The 19,871-nt window shown below is 30.5% G+C and overlaps 2 protein-coding genes across 2 annotated transcripts in view; both read left to right on the top strand.

Annotated features, from left to right (window-relative positions):
- The window catches only part of LOC115882858 (myogenesis-regulating glycosidase), a 56,424-nt gene extending 54,008 nt beyond the window's left edge, over positions 1 to 2,416 (top strand). Inside the window, exons 12-13 of the mRNA XM_030901106.1 lie at positions 142 to 337; positions 1,415 to 2,416. Coding sequence (XP_030756966.1) covers positions 142 to 337; positions 1,415 to 1,536 — 318 coding nt within the window. The 3' untranslated portion in view covers positions 1,537 to 2,416. The remainder of the gene's footprint in view (positions 1 to 141; positions 338 to 1,414) is intronic.
- A 1,014-nt stretch (positions 2,417 to 3,430) lies between these two features.
- Positions 3,431 to 19,871, top strand: part of LOC115882856 (3'-5' RNA helicase YTHDC2-like) — a 38,321-nt gene continuing 21,880 nt past the window's right edge. Inside the window, exons 1-15 of the mRNA XM_030901105.1 lie at positions 3,431 to 3,625; positions 3,700 to 3,889; positions 3,946 to 4,102; positions 5,983 to 6,173; positions 6,236 to 6,452; positions 9,261 to 9,442; positions 10,743 to 11,026; positions 11,270 to 11,442; positions 11,501 to 11,638; positions 12,054 to 12,185; positions 13,761 to 14,002; positions 14,058 to 14,231; positions 15,665 to 15,822; positions 16,803 to 16,922; positions 19,667 to 19,790. Of these exons, the coding sequence (XP_030756965.1) occupies positions 3,564 to 3,625; positions 3,700 to 3,889; positions 3,946 to 4,102; positions 5,983 to 6,173; positions 6,236 to 6,452; positions 9,261 to 9,442; positions 10,743 to 11,026; positions 11,270 to 11,442; positions 11,501 to 11,638; positions 12,054 to 12,185; positions 13,761 to 14,002; positions 14,058 to 14,231; positions 15,665 to 15,822; positions 16,803 to 16,922; positions 19,667 to 19,790 (2,544 nt within the window). The 5' untranslated portion in view covers positions 3,431 to 3,563. The remainder of the gene's footprint in view (positions 3,626 to 3,699; positions 3,890 to 3,945; positions 4,103 to 5,982; positions 6,174 to 6,235; positions 6,453 to 9,260; positions 9,443 to 10,742; positions 11,027 to 11,269; positions 11,443 to 11,500; positions 11,639 to 12,053; positions 12,186 to 13,760; positions 14,003 to 14,057; positions 14,232 to 15,664; positions 15,823 to 16,802; positions 16,923 to 19,666; positions 19,791 to 19,871) is intronic.

Below are 19,871 nucleotides of genomic sequence, written 5' to 3'. Positions count from 1 at the left end.
ATTTAAATCAAATAAATCTGATTTTTCTGATTTTCTTTAAAAATCATGATTTTTCCAACCCTGATACAGAGTGTCTTAAAATTGAATGTCTCAGATCAAAAAAAAAAATATTTATTTTTAAATCTTTAAATTTCATTTTAGGTTACTCCAGTTCTAAAGAAATACGCAAGAGTTTCTTTGAACTTAGGACTGCCCATTATCAGACCCTTGTGGATGCTTGATCCAAACGATCCTTCTTGTCACAGCGTAATGGATGAATTTTCTATTGGGGAAGATATCATAGTGGCACCCATCCTCAATCATGGAGCCAGAGAAAGAGAAGTTTACCTTCCAGCAGGTAATTTCAAAAATGTTTTTAACAATTTTCAATAAAATTAAAAAGTTTTAATTTGTGAAAACCCGAGATGTTTACTGTCCTTTAGTCTCTATAATTGTATTTTCAGCAGAATGGAAATAGTGTTATTAACTAACAAATGTAGCAAAGTTAAATATCGATATATCGACATTTCAAAATATCGATACATATAGACATCCCTATATTTTATGTCTGGACTTCTTTTTTATTGTTAGCAGCTTGGAAAATGTTAATTAATAAAGATAATACCTACTGTTAAATATCGATATACCCTGGTAAATAGAAAAATGAAACGTACCGATTTTTTAATATCGATATTTATGGACATCTCTATATTTTATTAATGGACGTTTTTATTGTAGGACTCTAATTTTCTATTTTCAACAGAACTTGGAAAACATTATTAATTGGCAAAGATAATACAGTTAGTGACGGGCAAATGCAAGACCAAGACTTCGTTGGTCTTAGTCTTGCAATCTAATAAGAAGTCTTGGTCTTGACCTTGAAGGTCCAGTCTTGGTCTTGGTGTTCAACTTTTTTAATCATTTTTTACTAGAGGCATTTTTTTATTATTTAAAAAATTATAAATTAGGTATAGGGGAAAAATGCAAGGCAGGAAGAGTTTTGCGTGCTTGGTCTTGCCTGAATCTTGCACTGGTCAATCTTGGTCTTGCAGATCTAACGCTAATCTTGGTCTTGGCTTTTTGTTCAAGACTAAGACCAAGACCACAAGACCTAGACCATTCTCGCTCAGCTGTAAATACAATTAAATATCGATATATATAGAATAAGAAATATATAACCAAAAGCAACGATTCGATATATCAAAAATATCGATACGTACATATCGACATCTCTTCTAAAGGAATTTTCTATTTTAAGCAGTTTGGATTAACAAAGATGAAATTAGATTAAGATTAAATATCGTGGATAAAAATTAAATCTAAATATAAAATCAAATAAAGTTATCGATATTTTAAAATATCGATACTTGAGGACATCCCTATATTTTATAATTTTAGAAAATATCAATGTGATACTCCAATTTTCAATTTGCAGGAGTTTGGAAAGATGGTATTGATGGAAGTCTAAGAAAAGGAAGTAGATGGATCCACGACTATAGAGTGGAAGAAGACCAAGTGGCCTTTTTCGAAAAAATGCCAGACGACACCAAATTCTAACCCAGCAAACCATTTCATAAATGGTTTGAAAAGATTAGTGTCTTTTTAATATTATAACACAACTCTAAAAGAAAAAAAATATTTTACTTACTTGTCTTTTATTTCTCAGAGAAGCAAATAATATACAAAAACAATAAGTTTCTTTAAAAATAATAAATTCATTTTGTCATCTGTCATATGTCTCTACTTAATACTGATTTAGTTAAGAAAATAATAAAAATAATATTTAAAAATAAAATGATAAAAAAACAGCGTCATAGATGGCTTGGAAATGAAGATCGCTGTCATATTGTATGTAAAAGTATATGAGGATTGTGGATTGTCAATGATCGTGATTTTTCCAAGCCAATTTTTTGTCTGGACGCCGTTTTTTTGTCCAGCATACGGTAACAACAAAAAAGTAATAGACTTTAAGTACTAAAAATAAAATAAAATGAAGTGATTCTTTTAAAAAAACATTTATGTACCCATCAATTTTTTTTCGAAGCACCCTGTACACTCGAAAATAATTTCCAATTGAGCTTTTTAACGTTCCTTAAAATACCCTGTTTGATTTAACTTTTTTTCAATTTAGTGCCGAAAAATAGTTACATTTTTTATTTTTTACTATCGCCTTCTACTAAAAAGTGGACCACCCTGTATAGATATTTGTAATTTTATTGTTATCTCTAAATACTGATCTAATGTAGTATTTATGTTTAGATTTAAGATAACTAGTTAGATTTTAGTGACTGATTCTTGTAGTCTTGTTATTTATAATTCTCTTTATGATATTGTGATATAAAAATTTCCTTGTAGGTAGTTTAGAATATTACTTCTATATTAGAAGACTTTGTAGAAATATAAACCATTCTTTTAATAAAATACTTCCAATTAGCAATACCTTGTGTTTTTAAAGTAAGTATAAAATATAAAACTTTAATGGGGCGTTTTAACATAACGAAATAGAAGTAAAGTTTCATAAATGTACAATAAAAACTTATCAAGTACTCACCTAAAAGGTTTCCAACAAGCCCACACCTTATCACTTAAAATTTCTAAAAATTAAACAAATTTAATAAAATCTGCAGGTAAAATATTAAAAACAATTGTTTCTATGACAAAACATCAGCTGTCAATCTACAGTTTACATGATTGGTCGAATGATGTCCCAGATGACTAGATTTGCAATATCCCGATTGGCTCTTCATATCCCTTCCTAATCCCTTTGTTTTACAAATTTGCGGGCTTTTTTAACGGTTTTATTGCACCTCATGCAGAATATTCTTTTTGTTCCAGGATATGCTCAGGAACGGCTGGGTTCTTAATGTCTCTTAGTTCAGTGTTGTGCTTCTGTTAAATTAGTTGTTTTTATATGTGAGAAGCTACAGAATCCTGCCCCTCTTTTGTAAGCAATAATTATAAGGTATGTAGGTATGTAAGGTTAAATTTGTGAGATTTTTGCTCTTTAAATAGTATTAGAGTGATTAATTTTAAAACTTTGATGCAGTTATAAGCATTGTTAGACTGCATATATCTATTTAGAAATATAACCGAGGCAAAACATTAATATATTGAAAATACATCGTAAAATAAATTGTTAAAACATAAACGAACTTATAATACCTAGTCATTTCAAGTAGAAAGGTCATATTATATTTTCCTAAATATCTTTCTATTATAAGCACCTTTACATATGTTACATTATTAATATTAAAGTGTTTTATTGCTAAAAACTGTTTATAATGATTTAGTTTCTAACGAATTTTCACATACGTTTCGAATGGCGCGAAAGTCGTACATGTTGCGCCATCTAGCGATCAACTATAATAAATATCTTCCTTACCTTTTCTCGCCTGTGAGATAGAAAAGGACGGATGATATTTTTTGTGTTTTGACAAGTCGGAAAATTAGGTTATGGCTTGATTATTTTTATCCAAGAATATTTTTGTATTTTTGGAATCAGCTGTAATATTTTCTGTGATAAATATTTGTGATAGCATAAGTATTTATTGTAATTTTACCACGATTTTGTCTCCTCTATAAGAATGAATCCTGCCAGGAGCAAAGGACTTAATAAGTCCGGAATGCCTAGAAGGCAAAATATAAGGTATATTCTCACACTTTTCTTTATTTTTTTTATAAACGTTAAACTAGTATAAACTTAAACGACTGTTATCAAAGGTTTGGTGTAAATAAGGGCAGGAAAAACCCAAATTTATGTATTGATGAACATATACAGGAAGCAACACCGGAACACCTGAGAATCGAAATTGATAATATCTTCAGAGAGTTTTTGGACGATTCTGAGAAAACTGAATATATATTTCCAACGGATTTAAATAATTTACAAAGAAAGTATATTCATTATAAGGTAAATAAGTTTGTATTGTTACTATATATACGTATGTACGTAAATTTTGAATCTAGGCCCAAATTATGAATCTCTCTTCAAAGTCTCATGGTAAGGAGCCTAACAGGCAACTACATTTGAAGAAGTTACCTAAACAGATTGCCAGTCAGTCAATTCAGGTGTATCCTTGTGATGAAATTATGCAAGTACTAGAAGATTTTAAAAAGAAATATGGTAAGATTATAATTAGAATTGTTATAGAGAGAATCTTCCCATTCTTGACAATTTCATTCCCCATTTTAATAATCTTATTCATTCACTTCCAAACATTCTTCAATTACTTCAGAATTAACAATTACTACCTGATAACAATTACTTAATAAGGTAAAACCAGAGAGAACACTAATAACTAAAGTGAGAGAGACTGATCAACGTTAATTTTTGAAGACTGTGTTAGTGGCGCGGCCTTTGGCGTCTAACCCGAACTATGAGCGCATTATCGATATAGTAGGTTGCATTCATACCTATATACTGGCGCCAAAAATTTAAAATTTGTATATTTGAACCGAATCTTAATCTTTCAAGTTTATAATAAGAAATCTTCGTAGTTTTTTTAGATTATTTTGTTGACAACGAAAATTTATTATTAGACTTTAAAGCATTAAAACCTATAAATAAAATACTGTGTAGGAACATAATAATTTATTTAACTCCATACTCCTTGCCATACTCCAACTCAAGGCTGCAATCTTCAGTATGTTTTTTATCTAAGTTGGTTGGGAGTGAACAGGGAAGCACGGTTGGGAGGTTGCACAGAGTATCAGTAGGTATCCCGTAGGTATTCAATGTTTTTGATAGTCTTTATTCTATAACAAGAACCTAGCAGTTGAAGAAAATAATTTGTATTACTGGAAATAATACCAGGTATAATACCTAGTCGTTCCATAGGTATCAGAAAAGAATGTGATGTTTTATATTAAAAAAATTAAATTAGCAATGTACAATTATTATGTGCACTCACTATTACTATTAGGTATGTTAAAATAATTACCGAGATAAAACTTACCTTTAAAGGAAACATTTTGTCTGGTTCTCAACCACAAAACAAAAATGCCGAATAATCGTGGAATCTGAAATAATCAAAAATGACAATAATCTTCTCTTCTGACAAGCTAAAAGAACGGGCACATTCAGTCAAAAACAATTTATTACTCCGATTTGCTCCGATTATCAACAGATTTTAGTTATCTCCTTCTAGAACTAAGAAATAGAAAAAGCTACTGACAATCTAATTAATCCTGTCAAATGTTTAACTTGCAAAGTTGAAAACTTCCTTTTTTGACCGCCTAAACGCTATGCGCGTCTGGGATGCGCGGTGACAAAATAAACTTGTCTACGAAATGCCCTATTCCACAAGCCCTCTCACTTTAGTTATTAGTTTCTCTCTGGGTAAAACCAAAAAGCCCCAAACTTTCTGTATGATTATTTTTAATTTTTACTTATCTATGTTATGTTTATTTATGTTATGTTCTTTAAAATCAAAGAAGCAATTGCCATACATTACTAACATCATGATTCATGAGCAGTACATTTATTTTTATTAGATTGTATTAAAAAGCCTCTTATTTTTCTTTTAGAGGCTATCGCTTCTTTCATTATAATTTTGGCGTTATTAAAATTTATTCTGTACCCTGCGTCCCATGAATGCTGACAAATCTTAGATTTGTGAAAATCGCTCTTTCTTAAATAATCTTTAGGTTCTTTAATTTGAACATTTAATGGTCTAGATGTTTGACCAATGTAAAATTTATCACATTCACATGGTATTTTGTATGTTACATTTTTTGTTTGTTGTTCTGTATTTGGTTTAGTATGTGATCAAATGGATCTATAAGTGTATTTTGTGTTTTGAAAGATGTTCGTATGTTATATTGTTTTCCTATCCTTATTTTTTCCTAAACGCCTTGTATGTATGGAATTGTAAGTTGTATATATTGTGTATTGTTATCATTGTGTCTATGATTTGGGTAAAAGATAACCAAAAAAACATATAGGATTATTTGGAGAGTGATAATATTGTTTCAAAATAATTAATATTGTAATGTATCTTGTAGATAGCTTGGAACTACAACCTGAAAACCCAAGATCAGTAAAAAGATTTGAAAAAGTATATGGCAGACTGCAAGATTCCGATCCTCTAGTACCAAAACTAGGTCATGTCGATAAGGAAATTCAAATTGCTAGAAAAAACTTACCGATATTCGAAAAGAGACAGGAAGTTTTGGATACCATCGACCATAATCAAGTATATATATATATTTTATATAATTTTCAATAGAACCAACCATATTTTAATGATGATTTTAGGTTGTAATCATATCATCTGAAACTGGATCTGGTAAAACCACTCAGATTCCACAGTATATTATGGAGGATTGCGTGTATAAGAACAAACCTTGTAAAATTGTTTGTACGCAACCTAGGAGGATATCTACTTTAGCTGCTGCGGAGAGGGTTGCATATGAAAGGGGTGAAAAAGTTGGCGGAAGTGTGGGATATCATATTAGATTGGAATCAAATTGTGGTAAGTACCTATATCCCCCCCCCCCTGCAACCAAAGTTGAGCATTAGTAGAACATTTGAAAATGCCTTTATTAATTTTAATAAAAATAAATAATTACTTTTTGTACTGATGCAGCTTAAAATGATTATTGTTTATAAAAAAAATATTGGGAGTCATTATATCTTTATGCCTTAATTACCTAATTATTAGTAATGTCTACTTCAATTTTAAATATAAAAATTATTTATCAAAACACAAAGTTTTATAAAAACGATATTCTTTTTGTTATAAAATCAAATGTATCTTATTTGCAATAATGAGAAAAATCATTACCTTTTGTTTTTAATGACTAGCTTCTCATAATTTAATTATAAATTACAAAAATCTTTACTACAAAGCCAATTCTCTACATTTTTTAAAATAAAATAGTGTTTGATAATATCAAGAGTCACAGATTTTGGCTCTTATTCCCTATACAGGGTGTCCCAATATTCCATGGACATACATACAACTACTACATATTTTTGGAATCAAAATACGTTCATTGGACACAATTTACCCTCCATACAAAAGTGCTTGGTTTGTCTACTAGAGAGCATCAAACTTTAAAAAAATAAACATATATTATTACGTAGTTGTTCTATGTCCACGGAATATTGGAAGTCCCTGTATATTTTGTAGGTCTGCTTTGGAAAAATAAATTCTCTAAAAAAATTTTTCCCAAAATATTTTTTGCGTTTTTTTTCTTACAAGAGACAAAACATGTAGTAAATACTAGAGGGTCCATTTTACGAAAAGAAAATCGGTCGTCGGTAGAGTTGGAAAATATTTATACTAAAATTTATGTAAGGGTGCGGGCAGTTTTAATCCTTGCCGTACTTTTTCTTGATTTATGTGAAAGCCAAATGTTAAAGCACTTAGAAAAATATGACACCCAAATCTCATTCAAATTGGAATAATGGTTCTTAAAATATCTGAAAAATTGTGTTTATTTTTTTTAAAGTTTCATGTCCTCTAGCGGATAAACGAAGCAATTTTGTATTGAGGTACATTGTGTCTTGTAATAAACTTATTTTGATATAAAAAATATGTAGTAGCTCTATGCATAAAATTAATTAGAAAGAAGTGTCAACTCTGTGTTAAATCGTGGAAACACGATACGCCATCGAAAGCCTTCGTTGTCGTCTGGAGAACTAATTTTCCAATTGACAGGTTGACATGATTGCTTCATTTTTATTTCCGTTTCCGGTTATTCAATGGCGGGCCCTCTTTCAGTTTAAAAGTATTTTGTACTCTTTCTTATCATAAATAAAACAAAATAAAAATTTATTCACACATATTTATTTGAAATATGAGACAACGTGTCTAAATAAATATAAAAAATAAAGAAATGAATGATTTCTATATCAATTACTTAGTTATATGCTGTTTTAACGTAAATTAGTAAGGTATAAAGCATGACTTACAGTAATTTGTAAATAAATACACGTATTCACAGCCTTCAGAAACAGAAAACGGGGGCAGGAACATGAAAACGGGAGCCTTATACAAAAATCTGAAAACAGAAAACCAATTTTTTTATACTAAAATTAACAGTGTAAAAATATCAATAGGTATAAAATATAAATATACTACTTAAGAAAAGCGTCCATTATTCCCAAAGAGACCTGGTTTATAAATCCAGAAGAAGCAAAAAGAGACTTTTAGTCGGATAACGATCAGATTGTATCAGTCAGATTTATTACATTATTGACAATAAATCGAACATACTGGAGATACTAATATTGGCTATAGATAAAAATGATCTTAACCTTGCTCTAAATTGTTTCCATTTTCAAAAAAATCGCCGATCATAAACATATAACAAAATTTTCTTGCATCTAAAAAATATAGAAATAGTGTTTATTTACTACCTATTTTTAATATACATGGAACATACCTAGTACTGCAGAAACGTCTTTTTGACCAGGATTTTTCATGTAATATATATTTTATATACTTTATTACCTTTATACTTATAAATTTCAGTCGAAATATCTAATTGAATTTACAAAACAAAACTAAACGGAGAGAATTAAAATGGCGTCGAAATTAGTTAGACAGAAACATTACTATCCTTGTCTAGGCGGCCATACTTGTCATCAGGAGATGACAGGAATGACACTAATGACTGTTTCCAATTTTTCTATTTCACTGTCACCCTCCTGGTTCTATGTCCACCAGGGAATATTGCGACACCCTGTATATTGCATTTAGAATTAGGTTTGCTGTATATTAAACATTTTGTTTATAAACAAGTACTGTATGATCGAATAAAAACGGCGTCAGCGATGGCTATGAAATGAAGATCGCTGTCATTTTATATGTAAATTTATATGGGAAATGTCATCGATCGTCATTTCCAAGCCAACTGGACGCCGTTTTTATTCGATCATACGGTAAAAATACCGTATTTAAAAAAATATGTTTAGAAACATTATAACTTTTTTCAAACATTTTTTTAAAACACGTTTAAAATTCTGTTTTAAACATGCTTTAAAGAGCTACAAACAAGTGTATTAAACAAGTTTTAAACATAATCTCGGCTTTATACTTAAAATCATGTTCAAACCGGTAAAAACTGTTTTAAACCACAAACAACATCATGTTTTATTTATAAAATAAAGAGAACTTTTTTTTTCATCCTTGTTTGCCTTGAAATTATTTTATAAACATGCCACCTCTGTATTACTCTTTACTCTATTGCTGGAACTTATTTTTGCAAAACCAAAAATAGAAAAAAATGTAACTAGAAAGTTAGAAAATGGAAATAAGTATATTTATTTTTAGGACATCACACTAACTTGCTGTACTGTACTGTAGGAGTGTTTCTAAGGAACTTAATGTGTGGAAACAAGTGTTTGAAGTACATCACTCACGTGATAGTTGATGAAATTCACGAGCGCGACAAACTGAGTGATTTTCTGTTGATTTGTCTGCGCCAAAATTTGGTTTTGGCTCCTCATATCAAAGTAAGTAGGTCTTAGTTAAAAAGGTCTTAGTGACAAACAAACGCGAGACTAAAAGTAGTAAGGATAGCCTACGGCTAGAGACGCGACGTGCATTTGTGAGCAGTCCACGTGTTTATTAAAAATATTGATATTTTAATACAAATTTTGTGAAAGTGAATCAAATTATTCATTAATTTTTATTTTACACCTATAAAACTCTTTGTTACACATAAAAACTATTTTTTTACGCGTATAAAACTACCGTATGATCGAATAAAAACGGCGTCCGCGATGGCTATGAAACGAAGATCGCTGTCATTTTATATCTAAATTCTTTGAATAAGAAGACTAAGGAAGGAGCATAATGCTATCCATGTATTCATGCACGGTGGGCGGAAAAGGCACCATAAAAGCTCTCTAGGGTGGGGATCCTTGACAGTTCTGTTTGACGATTCATTTGACACATTTGAATTTGATTTGAAATTTTGTGGATTTGTCAGTCTTTATGGAGCTTATTTTATGTTATTTATTATTTATTCTACTACTGATAGTTGTATAAAGGTAGTAAATCTAGATGGAAATTGTGGCAGAACTTAAATTAACAGTGACACTATCGCGATTTATCGAAAAAGACTCTAAAATAGTTGGTTGTGTAGCGTGCGGTAGATCTCGGCAAAAATTGAGTGAAATAATGGAACAACTTTTCGCTAGTAAGTGACTATATAATATACATACGTGTAGTAAACCGATCATTTATGAAATTCACTTAAATTAACTAAATTATATATTTTTCTTGCATTTTAGCTTTTATTTATTACTTGTCAAAGATTAGATGTCAAAGAATTTAGATACGTTAATTTGACTTACCTGCTTCAGTAGCGTATCGGATGTTTGTGTTAAATACTTATTATAACTTATCTATTTTTATTAGAATTATATATTTTTATAACAATTTTAATAACTACCAACATTTATTCACAATGTAAAATAAAACAACAAATTATTGAGTCTACCCCACGTCTACCCTACATCATAGTTTTACATTTTTTAAATAAAATTAGAACGACACTGAAAAACCGGAATTTAAGTCGGCCATATTTGAGGCCCATCGCGGTGTACCTAAGATTTTTGATATGCTCCTTCCTTAGTCTTCTTATTCAAGGTCTAAATTTATATGGGAAATGTCATCGATTGTCATTTCATAGCTATCGCACATATAGCCAGTTTTTATGTGTATTCGTGGCACCAACTACAAACTTGGAAAATAAAGTCAAATTAAGAGTTTTCTTAGATACCATGATGAAATGTATCCAATTTTTAGATTATTTTGATGTCTGCTACAGTGGATACGTCAAAATTTCAACAATATTTTAAAACAAGCGCTGTATTATCTATCCCAGGCCGCTTGTACCCCATTCAGGCTTATTTTCTCGAAGATATTTTATCGATGACCAAGTTTTTTACCCCTCAAATGCGAGTCGCCATGAACAAGTGTCAACAAAAACAAATATCAGGCAACAACTCGGAAGATTCGAAGAAGGAAGAGCTGTCTGAAGATGACCAGAGGAATTTTAACTATGTTTTGGAGACCTACATGAATTACAGGTAAGGAATTATGAATTTTTTATTTTCTTGGATGAAATTTGTAAAAGTATAGAGAATTTAATAAAACTGAAAGTAGCCGTGTGAAGATTGCAACGTGCATTCGTCAAATATCTTGATGACATGCACGCCAAAAATTTATTGATTTTTACATGTATTTTGATTGCGTTTTCAATATGTTTAAAGATAGTAAAGCACTAGATTATATTTAAAAATATGTATCTCTTCTGAATCTTATACTTTTAGTGGAAACTATGATTATACACTGCATTACGATGAAGCAACTGCAGACCTCCTGCAACTCTTTATATCCGAAAACGTTTCCGTGGATCAGAAACACTCAGAAAAAGGTTGGACAGCCTTGATGGTCGCCAGCCATCTCGGTGACATGGAATTCGTTAGTAAATTATGCACAATGGGTAAAAACACTTTTTTGTTTGAATTTCTCTGTCTTGTTTATTACATTCTGCTTTTTAGGGGCAAAATTAGAAATTTCTGATGATCTAGGAAGAACAGCTTACGATTATGCAAGAGCTGCTAACAAAATGAACGTTTTGAAGTTACTAGATTATGTAAAGGAACAAAATATTAACGAAAAGTCGTCTGACACTAATGGTTAGTATGTTTTTCTTATTTAGAAGGACTTACACTATATATTCTTTTATTTATTATACTAAAATTTACTTATAATGGTGAAATATCTGTTTAAATCGCTAAAAACAACAAATTTTACTATGGTACATTTGAACTACTTTTTTATATTTCGGTTTAAATTTTTTTTTCGGTTTTAAAACAAAACTAAACTAAATTTATATTGTTATTTTAAAGCTTAAAATCCTTTTAAAGTGTAATTTTTATAATGTCTGTTCTTTTTGATTGTAGACATTTAAACCAAACTATAATATACATATTTAAAAAGAATTATTTCATGTTAAATTTTTGTTGGTATATTTGAACTACTTTTATCTATATTTTTAAGTTAATATATATCTTAATATCATTTTTTATATGTTCTATAATTTTCTTTTAGATAACCAGTATTTGAAGCAATTATATGATATGACAACTCCTGATGACTTTATAGACTATGATCTGATAGTAGCTTTAATTAAGTTTATTCACGTCAACTGTGACAGTGGATCTATTTTAGTATTTCTACCAGGTAATTATTCAAAAATATATTGTTTAAATAATTCGTTTGAGTGATGACGTCACATAGTATTCAATTACAGCTTTAAGGTTGATTCTCACTATACCTTGCGTATCAGCTACCTTTCGTTTTCCTTCCGTTTATATGAAAGTGTCAACTTTCGTTTAGCTGAAATCAGTTGTTAGAAAAAAAAATTGTCTTTAAAAAGCTACTGTGAACCACGGAAAACCCTGTGGAAATGCGTAATTTCCAAATTTCGCACCTTAGAATAGCTGAAATCTGCTATAAAAAATACATTTTGCGTTTTATTTTTAATATTTTTCTGAACATAGAAACACATTCATTTTCTAAGGAAATTTATTAGACTTTAGAATAGCTGAAATCAGTTATATAAAAAATAAATATATTTTTGTCTTTTAGAAGCATTCACGAATTGAGGAAAATAAAGATTTTCCTGCGGAAAAAAACTGTATCCATTTTCTGAGGAAATTTAATAGACTTTAGAATAGCTGAAATCAGATATATAAAAAATAAATATATTTTTGCTTTTTAGAAGCGTTTACAAACTCAGGAAAATAAAAAATTTCCTGCGGAAATGCTTGATTTTCATTTTCCATTTGTTCCTTATTATATTATCGGGTCTTGTAAAGTATAAGTACCCACGAATTTAGTAAAAAAAATTTGGCAGAAAGTTCTATGCTTATAGAACAGTTTAAAAGAAAAAAAACCTTGGATGAAGCACTTTTGAACAAAAAAAATCATTTAAAAGTGTCTAAAATGCTAAGCAATCTAATAATATTTTTACAAAATTACAGTTAATTATTATTAAAATATAAAAACCACAGCTTAAAACCCTCCACAAAAAAAAGCTAACCAAAACAACCCAAATCCTAACCAATCTAATAATATTTTTGCAAAATTATAGTTAATTATTAAAAAATAAAAACCACAGCTTAACACCTAAACTAAGACCATACCAACAGGTATGGTAGGCTATTAAGATCGAAAAAAATTTTTTTTTTTAATTTAACTCAAAATGAGTTATTTGGATCATAAATGACCTAAATACAAAATATTTTCATGGTGTCTGTCCGTCTGTAACACGGTAACTCAAAAACCGCTAAACCGATTTTAACCAAATTTGGCACAAAAATATTGTGGCACCCGAGAATCTGGCCATTAGTTTTTGGTGGGGGTGGGGGGTTGGTGAGGGGGTATGGGAGGGGGTTAAATTTTTAAAAAACCGTAACTCCAAAATTACAGTAGCTAGCGAAACGCGGTTTTAAATTTAAGATTAGGAATAATATTTACAACAAAATTTGTAATAACATCAAAATCAGTCAAAGTCGCAGTTTTTGAGATAAAAAAAAATTGGAAAAATTCCTTTACTTTGAAACTAAAAGAACTGCCTACCAACATATTTTAGTATGGGCGGCTATACGTGCCTCCCGGCGCCAGTTTTTTTTGGATTTCTGTTGAAATATTCCCTAACTCTTTGGACATACTTTGCACTGAATTCTAATGGTTTTCTCTGTCTTATTTATAAGTTTATATCTGTCACGAGCTTAATAATATACCATGTTATAGGTTATGATGAGATAATGCAATGCAACGACCACATAGTCGACTCGGACATAAACAGCAGTTCTTACAGGATATTTTTCCTGCACAGCAGCATGAACATGAAAGACCAATGCGACGTATTCAAAAAGCTACCTTACCAGAGAAAAATCATATTGAGCACGAACATTGCCGAAACCAGCATTACCATCGAAGATGTTGTCTTTGTCATAGACATAGGCAAAGCAAAAGAAAAAGTTTACGATTCTGTACGTGTATTTTTCCTTCATATTTTTCATTTATTTTATTTGATACTTGTTTCAGTACAACAAACTTTCGGCGTTGCAAACCCAGTGGATTTCGCGAGCATGCGCTAAACAACGAGAAGGTAGAGCTGGGAGAGTTAGACCAGGGTGTTGCTTTAAATTGTATTCTAATCAAAGACATACCCATATGGCTGACGAAAGGGTTCCCGAAATATTAAGAGTGTCTTTAGAGGTATGTGTAATATTGAAAAAACTTTGAATAAGAAGACTAAGGAAGGAGCATAATGCTATCCATGTATTCATGCATGGTGGGCGGAAAAAGCGCCATAAAAGCACTCTAGGGTGGGGATCCTTGACAGTTCTGTTTAACGATTCATTTGACACATTTGAATTTGATTTGAAATTTTGTGGATTTGTCAGTCTTTACGGAGCTTATTTTATGTTATTTATTATTTATTCTACTACTGATAGTTGTATAAAGGTAGTAAATCTAGATGGAAATTGTGGCAGAACTTAAATTAACAGTGACACTATCGCGATTTATCGAAAAAGATTCTAAAATAGTTGGTTGTGTAGCGGGCGGTAGATCTCGGCAAAAATTGAGTGAAATAATGGAACAACTTTTCGCTAGTAAGTGACTATATAATATACATACGTGTAGTAAACCGATCATTTATGAAATTCACTTAAATTAACTAAATTATATATTTTTCTTGCATTTTAGCTTTGATTTATTACTTGTCAAAGATTAGATGTCAAAGAATTTAGGTACGTTAATTTGACTTACCTGCTTCAGCAGCGTATCGGATGTTTGTGTTAATAAATACTTATTATAACTTATCTATTTTTATTAGATTTATATATTTTTATAAAAATTTTAATAACTACCAACATTTATTCACAACGTAACATAAAACAACAAGTTATTGAGTCTACCCCACGTCTACCCTACATCATAGTTTTACATTTTTTAAATAAAATTAGAACGACACTGATAAACCGGAATTTAAGTCGGCCATATTTGAGGCCCATCGCGGTGTACCTAAGATTTTTGATATGCTCCTTCCTTAGTCTTCTTATTCAAAGGTTGAAAACATGTTCTGCAGATAGAAATAAGTAAAAAAGTTTTTGAAATTACTAGATTATGTAAAAGACCAAAATATTAACGAAAAATCGTCCGACGCTAATGGTTAGTATGTTTTTCTTATTTAGAAGGACTATATGTTCTTTTATTTATTATACTAAAATTTACTTATAAAGGTGAAGTATCTGTTTAAATCGCTAAAAACAGCAAATTTTACGATTGTACATTTGAACTACTTTTTTAAATAGAAGTTTAATTTTTGCAAACTAAAGTCGATATTTGGATTCAAATTGGTGTTTTTTGACATGAGAAATTTGATATCGATGTCAATATGACTCCTACTTGTAGGTGGCGCCGTCAACATGTTTTTTTTATCAACCATGGCAGTTTGTATAATGTTTATAAAAATCCAATTAACATATCGTTGCTGCAATTTAGAGAACTAGCACATTCCTTAGCTATTATAGGGCAAAAGTTCTGACCAAAATTGTATTTTTAAATGTTATCAATTTTCTATAATTTTAAGGGGTATTAATGATATTTTTACTGTCTTGTGATTGAAATCTGGTACTTTGTTTTAGGAATTATGCTTAAATGCTAAAATCATAGCTCACAATACAATGAATATTTACAATTTCCTGAGTTTGGCACCCGATCCACCAACATCAAATTCGATTTCTGCTGCGATAGAGAATTTACAGTCTCTTGGTGCTTTAGACAAAGAAGAGGAACTGACCAAGTGAGTAAAATAAATGATTAAAATTGGTATTTTACTCGTATTGCTTAAAATATCAGTCGGTACATTTGAACTAGTTTTCTGTTTATTACACAGTGACACAAAATACTATGTTTTTCTTATAAATTATGCAGGTAATGGTAATGCATATTCTAAATTTTATTTTTTTGTAGATATACAGGGTGATTCCAACATATTTTCAAATTAAAATTTGTTTTATGATTTTAGATACATATAATGTATATACCGATTTGGTCATTTTAGAAGTGTGGTCTGAATTTTAACGTGTAAGACAGACAATAATATAAATGACCGGTTGACAGACAGAGAGACAGAATTAAAAGCGGTTTTGGCGAGAGAGCTCGCCGCTCTAGTGTTCCCCCTCTTTCGAATCGCAAATCCGAGCGTAAAAAGATCAAAGCGGCACGCTACACTGTCCGAGCTGGTTTTTACTTAAGCTGTGTTATCGCGATTACTGACGTTTTCTCGTTATAAAAAAATGACACCCTAACAATATCCTTATAATTCCATTTCAGATGCTCAGAAAAATGTCTAATGATTTTATCTAGTTATCTCTTGAAAAAAAAGCCTTTTAAAAATATGCGGTTTGCGATCACGATTTTACTTCGCTTGATAAGGAAAGGCGTACCGGCAATGCCGCAACAGCACACCGTTACATTTCTCTCACTCCGACTTAATAAGATCCCTATGCGATTTACTTCCACACATGTAAATGCCGACCCAAAAGTAATAGTTGCCAGCACGGTATAGCATTCCATTTAAAAAAAAACATTTTTAATTTGAAAATATATTTGAATCATCTAGTATATTGACAAAGGTTTTTTTTAAAGTGCGCAGCTACTGCTCGCATATTTTATAAAAATTGATTCTAGTGAAAGTTGCATACCAGAAACCTAATATAAATGTTGGGTCACCCTGTATATGTTTTTATGTGGCTTAAAACCAATTTTTTTATATTTCAGATTAGGAGAATACCTGGCACAATTAACTTTGGAACCTAGGTTAGGTAAAATGCTGATATACGGATGCATTTTTAAATGTTTAGAGCCAATGTTAACTATGGCTGCAGCAATGGCGCACAAGTAAGTTGTTCTTTTTTTACTGAAGAATCTTACATTAAATTAGGAATACCTTTAACTTTCAAACATATCCTTAAGGAATGTAGTCAGTTAATTAACCTAAGAGAGGCCTGCAATCTTTCGTCAGACATGTCAGTTATTTTTTCTACAAGTGAGTAACCAAAACTTTTTGATTTTCTGGACAGATCGGGATATTACAAACTTTTTAGAAATATGTTTACCGTAGCTGTTAAAAAGGAAAAGAAGTGTTACTTCACAAATAAATATAATAATGGAAATTCTAAAGAATTATGGTCCCATTTAAAACTTATCGATTTGAAGTCTAGGAATGATAATTCCATACCAGCAGAAATAGGAAATGTTGAGCATATTAATGAATAAATAATCATTTTGTGGAATCCATACCTAAATTACATGTAGACAATGATATTGTTTTGTTTTATGAACAAAACAATTTTGTGAACCACGACTTTAAATTTCATGCAGTAGATGAGATTGAGGTTTTAAAAATAATATCTAACATAAAAACAACCGCAGTAGGCATTGATGGACTAAATATACTTTCGATAAATTTATGTATACCTTTTCTTTTACCTTATATTACTAATATGATAAATTTTTGTATACATAATTCTATATTTCCTAGTATGTGGAAGAGATCGTTGGTAGTTCCTCTGCCAAAAGTTCCATTAGTCGCCTCTTTAAATCAATTACGACCAATAAGTGTATTGCCCACTTTTTCGAAGATATTAGAAACAATATTACATAACCAGTTAACTGCATACTCGACGCAAAAGTGTGTAGTTCCAGCAAAACAATCGGGTTTTAAAAAGGATCATGGCTGCAATACGGCATTGCTCAGCATTACGGATGAGATATTAGAGGCATGGGATGAGGGCAAATTAACAGTATTAGTTTTGTTGGACTTTAGTAAGGCCTTTGACACTCTTAGCCATAAAATCCTTGTTTCAATTTTGCAGAGTGTTGGACTTTCAGAACAGGCTGTTCACTTACTCAAGGAGTTTTTAAAAGACAGAAGTCAAGCAGTAACTTATGGCGGTGAACAGTCTGCCTTCAAAGCAGTCACTAGCGGTGTCCCACAAGGCTCGATTTTGGGCCGTCTGTTATTTAGTATTTATACTTCTCATTTTCCGAATACATTACTGTCTTCTAGCAAATATCACCTTTACGCTGACGATACACAAATTTATTTGTCATTTTCTCCTGAAGAAAGTATTCAAGCTATCTCGGCATTAAATTATGATTTGAATCAATTTTCTCTCACGGCAAAAAATCATGGTCTTTTTTTAAACCCTAAGAAGTCTGTAGTATTAGTTTTTGGTAAGGGTGGTGACAGACAAAAGTTTTTGGATTCCTTTTCGAACTCAATTGAAATAAATAATTCACCTTTACTGATAAAAACGAGCGCAAAAAATTTAGGAGTTATAATGGATCAAAATCTCAGATTTCAAGAGCATATAAATGCATGCCTTCAGAAAGCTTATTTAAATTTGAAACTTCTCTTTCAACATCGTCATGTATTAAACAGAAATATAAAAACAATGTTATGCGAGGCTCTGGTATTGTCACATTTAAATTTTTGCGATGTTCTCTATGGACCTTGCATTACAAAGCGAATTGCTTATAGCATTCAAAAATTGCAGAATTCTTGTATACGTCTAATTTTTGGGATCCGGAAATATGACCCAATTAGTCAAGCATATAAGCATTCAGGATGGTTATTGATGAACGAGCGGCGCCACCTTCATCTGCTTTGTCTGTTCCATAAAATTTTAATAAACAAGTCACCACCATATCTTTACGAGAAAATTCGGTTTCGCACAGACATTCCTAATATTAACATTAGATTTAAGGGAAAGCTAACAATTCCTAGTCACAATACTACTTTGTATGAACGATGTTTTTCATATTTAATCGCAAAATATTTAAACGACTTCTCCGAAAATATTAACAGGATGTCTAGTGCTACATTTAAGAGAATTGTTCTTCAGCACATGGTGCGACAGCATAAATAAATGGATTATAATTATAATGAACATGTTCAATGTTAAATTTGCTTGTATTATTTTGTATTTTTGTTAATATATTTCTCTTCTATATAAATTTTATTATATTTCATGCCGTAAATAAATTTATTTTTATACTGTTTATGCAATTTTAAGGTTACATATTTGTAGATTTACTTAAGATTTAGTTTCATTAATTTTTATTATTGTTAACAAATATTTTCTTCTCTGTGGGTTAGTTGAACAGAGGGCAGATATCTAATCTGCTCAACTGAACCTCGCCCTTTTGTACACTACTTTTTTTCTCTTTCTTCTATTATTGTATATGGCACAGTTGTACAAATAAAGTCTATTATTATTATTATTATTATTATATATCTAAAATACAGGTATCTAAAAAGCTACATTTTGGTTTAAAGCAACCAATTACTAATTCAATTGTACATATTTTTACGTTTTATTGTTTTATTCTATTTTGTCTGTACCATTTACTTTTTATTTTTACAAAATCGATATCTGTACTGTTAACATATACAATCTGTCTATAAACGTGTTGTTTAGTAAAATGTCAAATATTGAACCGAATTAAAATAGCAGGTGATACGCCGCTAAACAGCCTTTAATGCTGATGCGGCTTGAAAGCTAAATTTCTTCTTCTAAATTAGAAATAATTTATACCAATTTATTATTAATACTATGTTATTATTTTTTCTCCTTTAGAGATCCGTTTCAACTGCCACCACAAGCAAATTTGAAGGTAGCTGCGGCTGCTAAAAGACGCGAATTGATTGGAAGTGTTATGAGTGATCACATTGTATATTTAAAAGTTTTTGAGCGTTGGCAGGTAACATATTTTTTAAATATATTTCATGCATAATATCACATATACTTAAGCCGTTCTTTTATAACGGAAACTTAAAATTTT

Source organism: Sitophilus oryzae, unplaced genomic scaffold (assembly GCF_002938485.1).
Source record: "Sitophilus oryzae breed Bouriz unplaced genomic scaffold, Soryzae_2.0 scaffold_179_pilon_pilon, whole genome shotgun sequence".
Classification (NCBI taxonomy): domain Eukaryota; kingdom Metazoa; phylum Arthropoda; class Insecta; order Coleoptera; family Curculionidae; genus Sitophilus; species Sitophilus oryzae.
This window is presented reverse-complemented; position numbering and strand designations above follow the sequence as displayed.